General features: G+C 34.0%; 1 protein-coding gene across 2 annotated transcripts in view; it reads left to right on the top strand.

Moving 5' to 3' along the window:
* The window catches only part of LOC109537067 (potassium voltage-gated channel subfamily H member 6), a 64342-nt gene continuing 55902 nt past the window's right edge, over window positions 1–8440 (top strand). The window contains exon 1 of one of the 2 annotated variants that reach the window (XM_019903615.2): window positions 1–784. In XM_019903615.2, coding sequence (XP_019759174.1) covers window positions 709–784 — 76 coding nt within the window. In that variant the 5' untranslated portion in view covers window positions 1–708. The remainder of the gene's footprint in view (window positions 785–8440) is intronic. The other variant, XM_019903609.2, reaches the window with a different exon arrangement.

The following is an 8440-nucleotide window of genomic DNA, read 5'->3' as shown; positions in this document are numbered from 1 at the left end:
GAATTTTCCGCACGTCAAGTCGGCCGCGACAATCGCGATAACTCGATTGTTTTTATCAGAGCCTACTTTTCAATTTGACTGTGATATTGTCGTTAATCAATTTTTTTTCTATCGCGTTTATTAATTATTATTATTATTATTGTTGTTGTTATAATTTTCGGTTGGTCGGATTCAAGTACGGTCCAGGGGTTCAGAGTGAAACAAGCTGTTTGCAAGCAAAAAACACTTAAAATTAAAGCGGCTGAGGTGAAAAAAGTTCAATTTTGTGATCTATTTTCGCGTGGCAGTGGTAAAAATAACTACAACCGCTGTTTTAATATAGAAAACATTGAGCTGACCGGCGGGGGGGTTTTTCTTCAATGGATAAACGCAATATTAATGCCTTAAATAAGTTTGCCTTATATTCGTCGTAGTTGTTCCCGATATATTGTTTCCTGCCTTTTCGATAAAACAACCAAAATCATTGTCTACAACGCAAAACGATAATCAGATTTACAAGAACACCGACATCGATTGCTGCTGGATGACACATTTTTCGTCGTAAAACCGCAAATTTGCCAACGAATTTTTCAACTGTACACAAATAATTAAGCTTAGCCGGGAAAATGCTGAAAGCTGCCAGATGATGAGGGCAATGTTGGGAAACCTGTGACGATTCCCAGTGAAACAGCACAACAAATGCAGGAAAAAATCACTGGGCCTTAGAAGATGCCTGTAAGGAGGGGACTGGTGGCACCAAGAACTACATTAATCGAGACTATCATTAGGAAATTCGACACTGACAGTAAGTAGTTTGAGCTCATTTATGCACCTAAAAAATAGGTTATTGGGGCATAGTGAATTGCTAATTTATGCACCCCATGTGTATTTTTTTGAATTGCGCATTATATCACTGTTTAATGGGAGAAAGCAATTTCTATAAATAATTTGTTGTTCGTTAAAAATACAAACAGGTTAAAAATACAAACAGCACACAGGTGATATAATATCAGTACTACTCCCCCTTTTTAGACAGTGCAGCTTCGGTTTTTCAATTTTTTTTAGAAAGCTTCCTAACATTAATAATTGTTATTGCTGAAAACATACAAGTATTTTCCTTCATTCAATCGCAGATAGTTTGGGTTAATCTGACTTAGATTCATATCATATTTGGCTGGTAATGAGCGTTTTTCATGCCATTTGTCCATCAATTATTATTCCAAGATTTATATATTTTCAGTGTCTTTTTTTGACTTAACAACTTGCTTCTCTAAAAGCCCTGAGCTAAGTTTTTATCTCCAAAATCAATCAAGCCAATCAACTGCTTGATCACGAATCGCTAATTATTCCTGTGAAATGAATTGTTGGAAAAAAATTGAAAAATCTGTCTAAAGAAGAACGAAAGAAGAAATTTACAAAAAAATAAATTGCATAACCGAGTATTTAACATTTTTAAAAATAATTAATTTTTTTCATTTGGAGGACCTCGGGCTTCAAGTCAAAACCTTGCAGGTGTATAAAAGCGTCCATGCTTTGGCCTGGTTTTTAAGCGCTAAAGCTGCCAAAAATCAAATTTTACTGCCATTTGAGCAACTTTTTCAGCAATTTCAGAACTAAGTCTCATTTCGTTTCAAGTTCTTCCTTGCTCGAGATTGGACGATTATTTTGTGCAACATAGAGCTTCCAAAAATATGCGATCAGCGTCACTTTAATATAATTTCCAGCGTCTTTGCAGTAAGCTTCGGTCATTATCTGTAGGATTTTCAAGTTTCTATTTGATCTAAGTCAGAGCTTGCGCGTTTGAAATCGGAAACTTGCAACGGTTTAAAATAATTCATATTTAAAAAACTTCAAAAAATCAGATTTTCCTGGCATTTAACAAACGCTTCAGCCCCTTCAGAATCAAGTATCCTCTATAAACTGTGAAAATTTGAAGTTGCTGCTTGGTCTAGATCAGAAGTTACGAAGTGTTAATCAAGGACCTGCAGCTGTTTGTAAACAGTTATTTCAGGCCAGATTAAAAAAATTTCAGTTTTAAGTTTGCATTTTTCCAAATTGTCGTTGTGTCCAGAATCACCCTTCTTGTAGAGAGTGGTAAAATTTCAAGTTGCTACTTAATCTAAATCAGAAGAAGCGAATTTTTAGGTGTGAACTTGGTTACAATTATTCATTTTTACAACATAATTTGCCAAAACCAGGTTTTGTTGTGATTTTAGCAAACTCTTCAACATTTTCAGATTGAGGCATTGTCCTTAGACCAGGAAAGTTTCAAGTTGTTATCTGCTTCAGATTAGTAGCCATTAATTTTTCAAAGAGTGAGGGCACATGAGTGAAAACGCTCATTTTGAGTCCAACTTTTAAAAATGCTTAAAAATCAAGCTTCTTCGGTATTTTCACAACATTTTCAGCAGTTTCAGCATCAATTTTCTGCTATACGTCGTCAGATTTTTCAGTCGTATTTCAAGTATCTGCTTGTTTCACGTCAGAAGTTGAGAATTTTAAATCGACTGCAACCTGTCTATAAACGCTCGTTTTTATTCCAGAATTTAAAAAGCTTTGAAAAATCAAGTTTCAGTGCAATTTTGAAAAAAAATTAAGAAAGACCAGTCAACTCTTTGCAATAGACGCTGAAGTTTCCAAGTTGTTAGTGGCTGTCGATCAGGAGTTGATAATCTTTACTCCAAAGTTTGCAACGGTTCATAATCATACATTTTTAGACCATAATCTACAAAAGTCCAAAAATCAGGTTTCGATACGATTTCAAGGAAAAGTTTCATCACATTCAAAATGAAGCTTCATCTATCGACTACAAAGATTTCAAGGTGTTGCATAGTCAATTCTCTTCAAATTTTTATGGTGTTCAGAATAAGCCTTCTGCTATAAACTGTGAGAACTTCAAGTTGTTAGTGTGTCTGGGTCAGAGTTGAGAATTTTAATCCAGAGCTTGTATCTGTTTATATTCATTAATTTTAACACCATAATTTACAAAACTCCAAAAAATAAAGTTTCAGTACGATTTAAAGAAAAGTTTTATCACGCTAAGCATGAAGATTTTTCTATAGACTGTGAAAATATCAAGTTCCTGCCTGTTGTAGATTGATAGTTACGGATTTTTTAAGCAGAGAAGGTACTTGATTGGGCACGTTAATTAGGTCAATTTTCAAAACACTTTGCAAAATTAGCTTTAGCTGCAATTTTCACCAAATTTTTTGCGTTTTTAGAATTAACTCTTTTCTATATGTTGTGAGCATTTCAAGTTGTCAGTGGGTTTGAGTCAAGAGTTGCGAATTTTTAATCGAGAGCTTGCAACTGTTTCATAATCATTAACTTTTACACCATAATTTACAAAGTTCCAATAAATCAAGTTTCAGGACAATCGATAAAAGTTTCATCACTATAAAAATGAAGCTTCTTCTATAGACTACAAAAATATCAAGTTGCTGCCTGCTTCAGATTGATAGTTACGAATTTTTTAACTAGAGGATGACTTAGATAAGATACGCTCATATTTGGACCAACTTTGAACAATCAAGTTGCAGCGCAATTTTTACCAAATTTTGACCATTTTCAGGACCAACGTTGTTCTATAGATTGTGCAAATTTCACGTTGTTAGTGGGTCTGGGTCAGAAGTTGAGAATTTTGAAACGAAAGCTTGCAACTGTTTAAAATCACTGTCTTATACCATAATTTACAAAAATCAAAAGAATCACGTTTCTCGTGAATCGTTAAACATGAAGCTTCTTCTATAGACTGAAGCAAATATCAAGTTGCTACTTGCTCTAGATTTAAAGCTACGAATTTTGTGACCGCGGAGGTACTTGATTAAAAACGTTCATTTTAGGCAAGTTTTCAAAAGCTTGTTTCAAACCAAATTGCAATTTTTTTTTCGTCAATTTTGGGGAATTGGGTCAAAAAACGCGAATTTTTTATCGAAAGTTTGCCAATGTTCATAATCATTCATTTTTAGACCATAAGAATGCTACAAAAAATCAGCGAAACAATTCTACCTAACGTTTTAACATTTTAGTGTCAGAAGAAGTCTATAGACAAATCGCATATTTTGCAAATTTTTAATTAAGGGCGCCAAGTAAATTCTCAACTGTCGTTGTTGGTTCACGGGGGTTTGAATTCCAACCTAGAGATACTGAAATAATGAAGGAACTTCGCTGAAATCTTTAATAATACAGCATATTTGCAAAGTTCGAAGGCAAAGTTCGGCCGGAAGCTGGTTGGGCAAAGGGGCAAAACTCCCCAATTTGAGCAACAACGTCAAGCAAGTTTAAGACAAGTTCAGCGGTTTAGGGAAATTCGAACTTTTCGATCGTTTTATACATCCTCTAAACATCTGGTTCGGATATAATATTCAATGATTAGGGTAAGACCGATGGGGAGGCATTTGGACGAGAAGCTGCTAATTTAGTGGCTGGTTAATTACAAACTGCTTTCGAAACTGTAGGGAAAATTGGAAAATTTTCGGAAAGTCAATGAATTAAGAAGAAGACTTCTCCCAGTGTCCTTTTACACTGATGCCTCTGTCGCACGTGCATAAAATATGTTAATATAATAATTCAACCAGATAAATAAAATTTTCATTTACACGAATGCAATCATAATACGCAGGTAATTAAAATATTAAAAAATATATTAAAAATCCTCCTGAAAAGAAAAAATAAACACTCAAAAACTATTTTCTACTACGAACTATTGCCTGTAAGTATATTGTGGTAGCTGGCGCTTAAATAAACAAGGATTTATGAGAAAAGTATTAAATAAATATTAACTGTAATGTGTAAAGTCGTTTAAGATCAAATAGTTTCGCATGGATTTGTTTTTCTTGTTTGAATTTATGGCTTTTCCGCACGTTTATTTAAATCCAACTGGCCGAGGAAATTTTTCGAAATTCAATGTAAATCAATTCGTTTTATATTGAACCGTTATGGCCATAGAAAAACAGCCTGAACACAAATAAAAAGTTTATCATCTGTTAATTTTTTCAGTGTTTGTCAGTCTGACTTTCTGATCTTAGTCGCAATGAAATGATTATTTTTTTGTTGTTTGTTTGCAACACTGGCTTATTACTAGAGTGTATTTTGGCCTTATATTTGACCCAGATTCCCGAAAATAGACTCAGTTTGCACACTATTTAATAATTTACTATAAAAATAGCCAGGGTGTCTATCAGGCGAAAAATCGTTGGTCATGTACAGGCATTAACAAAGTAACTAAACCTAAAAGTATCCACTTTTACGTTGAATTTTGGCACTTTTTCTAAAACTTCCAACTGTTAGAAACAACAAACATTTTAAATTCCGATACCCAACTATTAAATGCCGCAAACTGTCGAACTTATCGGCGATTATGGCACTTTTTCATTGAAGCTTCAATTTCAATTTCCTTCAAACAATTGCAACATTTAAACTCAATTGATCGATATTTAATACCCCAAAAGCGCTTTGCCAACAAACAGCGTTCATTTGATATTGATATTGCAAGCTTTTATAGTTTTTGGCAAATAATTTCTGTTTACGACCGGATTTTTCCTCAGAACAATTTCAAGTTCTGAGAATCGAAAGGAAAAAAACCGCGTTTGAAGATTCTCGTCCACAAAGAAGGCCCAAAGCAGCTAATTAGCTCGCAGTTAAAAACAAGGTTGTAGCGATTAAGGTGGCATTATGAAGAACAAAAAAACATCAGCTAATTATTTTAAAACGACAATGCGGTTGTGTGCCGTGTTTTGTTTTGCTGCTGCATGAAACAGACATTTTAATTTTTCCATTCACAGCTAAGGAAAAATCCATACTGGGGCTGGGAAATTTATTACGAAAGTGACTTGGGGGATAAGTTTCAGATATTATGCGTACATAAACATAAATTGTTGTTAATATCGGCAAAATGGGTTTCCGCTGTTTTTGCCCTTTGCCTAATTAAATTGCCGACAATATTTTAAAGGTTTTTGCGGTTTTAATGCAAAGTGAAATGCCCGGTTGCTGAAATACTGGGGATTTTCAAATGGACGTTTTCAGTTGTTTGAAATATTTTTTCTGAGTATAAATTACAAAGTTGGCATAAATCAGGTTTTCATAAGAATTCGAATAAGCCGGTTGGACAAGTTTTCGGAATTTCAAGTTCCTACTCTAGATTGGAAGTGGCGAATTTTTAATCTTCTTCTCACTTCGCAAGTTTGCAAAAATCAGAATTTGATGCGATATTCATTCAATGTCTAGAACTCGTAGACGCAAGTATCAGCTTGAAGCAGCAAAAGGTTTCAAGTTGCTACTTGCTCTAGATTAAAAGTTAGGAATTTTTGAGAGAAAGCGTTTTGGGAAGACTTTCATTTGTATGGGAACATTTTCCAAGTGTGCCAAAATCAGAATTGAGTGCAACTTGTATGCAATTTTCAAAGGTTTCAGACCAGCGTATCTTATATAGAGCCTGCAAGTTTCAAGTTTTGCGTATTTGCTCTAGATTGGAAGTTAGGAGTTTTTTACACAGAAAGCGCGATTGTGCTCAAACGCTAATTTTAAGATTAACATTTGCAAAGTCCGCGAAAACAAGAATCTGATGCGATTTTAAGGAAAATTTGATTGACGAATTTTAGATCGAAGCATTTTCTATAAACCGTGAAAGTTTTACGTTATTTCTTGCCCGAGATTAGAAGTTGCTGAAGGAAGAATGAGAAATTGAAGAACGGAGGGAGTTTAGTTTTGTAAAAACGTCCATTTTTAGGCAAACATTTTCCAAGTCGGTAAAAATTACTGATTCTAGGTTTTTGGCGAAATTTTCAGAGTTTTTACATTCTTTTACCCATAGCCAAATTGTCAAGTTGCTACTCGCTCTAGATTCAAAGTTGGGAAGTTTTGAAAGAAAGCGGGTTTAGGAAAATTTTCATTTGTAGATGTAAGATTTTCCATGTATGCAAAAATCAGTATGAGTGCAACTTTTATGCAATTTTTAGAGGTGTCAGACCAGAGTACAGAAAACCAATAGAGCCTGAATGTTTTAAGTTACTTTTTGCTCCTGATTAGATGTTAAGAATTTTTAAAACCGACAATACACTTGTGTGAAAACGGCAATTTTTCGACCAACATTTCCAAAGTCCGCAAAACTCAGATTGTAGTGCGATTTTAATGAAATATTCAGAAGTTTTAGACTCAAGTATATCCTATAGGGGGCAAAGTTTTCACGTTGCTACCTGATCTGGATTAGAAACTAGGAATTTTTGAAAGAGAGCAGTTTTGGACAAGCGTTCATTCGCAAAAATCAAAAGTAGTAACGTAAAGTAGTTACGTAAAGTAAAGTAGGTTAACATTTTCCAAGTGTGCAAAAATCAGAATTGAGTGCAACTTTCATGCAATTTTCAAAGGTTTCAGACCGTCGTACCTTCTATAGAGCCTAAAAGTTTCAAATTTTGCATATTTGCTCTATATTGGAAGTTAGGAGTTTTTGCACAGAAAACGCGATTGTGCTTAAACGCTAATTTTAAGATCAACATTTGCAAAGTCCGCAAGAATCAGAATCTGGTGTGGTTTTAAGGAAAACTTGATTGACGAGCTTTAGATCGAAGCATTTTCTATAAATCGTGAAAGTCTTACGTTATTTCTTGCCCGAGATTAGAAGTTGCTGAAGGAAGAATGAGAAATTGAAGAACGGAGGGAGTTTAGTTCTGTGAAAACGTCCATTTTTAGGCAAACATTTTCCAAGTCGGCAAAAATTACTGATTCCAGTTTTTAGACAAAATTTTCAGAGTTTTTATATTTTTTACCCACAGCCAAATTGTCAAGTTGCTACTCGCTCTAGATTCAAAATTAAGAAGTTTTGAAAGAAAGCGGTTTTAGAAAGATTTTAATTTATAGGCCAACATTTTCCAAGTGTGCAAAAAACAGTATTGAGTGCAACTTTTATGCAATTTTCACCAATAGAGCCTGAATATTTCAAGTTACTATTTGCTCCTGATTTGATATTAAGCATTTTTAAAACCGAATATTTCCTTCGTATGATAATCTGTCCGTTTGAAGTGTGCAATTATCGAAAAACTACAGCGGTAATACGCTTGTGTGAAAACGACCATTTTCTGACCAACATTTCCAAAGTCCGCAAAACTTAGATTGTAGTGTAATTTTAATGAAATATTCAAAAGTTTTGGACTCAAGTATATCCTATAGGGGGCAAAGTTTTCAAGTTGCTACTTGCTCTAGATTAGAAACTAGGAATTTTTGAAAGAGAGCAGTTTTGGTCTTCAGGGTTTATTCGCAAAAATCAAAATTTTGTAAAATTCCAATAAAATTTTAAGAATTTACAGAAGTTTTTTGCAGAGATTGTCAGAGCTTCAAAGTTAGAAATTTTGCACAAAAACTTACAGCGATAATTTCACGTCGTCATGGAATCATAAAAAATATCACTGTCGACTGATTTATTTAAAGTGATTGATGTCAAATATATTCTGAAATTTAATTTTTAATA

This window comes from Dendroctonus ponderosae, unplaced genomic scaffold (assembly GCF_020466585.1).
Source record: "Dendroctonus ponderosae isolate FM_Combo_2020 unplaced genomic scaffold, Dpon_F_20191213v2 Dpon_F_20191213_4, whole genome shotgun sequence".
Classification (NCBI taxonomy): domain Eukaryota; kingdom Metazoa; phylum Arthropoda; class Insecta; order Coleoptera; family Curculionidae; genus Dendroctonus; species Dendroctonus ponderosae.
Note: the sequence above shows the minus strand (reverse complement) of the source record. Positions and strands in the feature narration are given on the sequence as shown.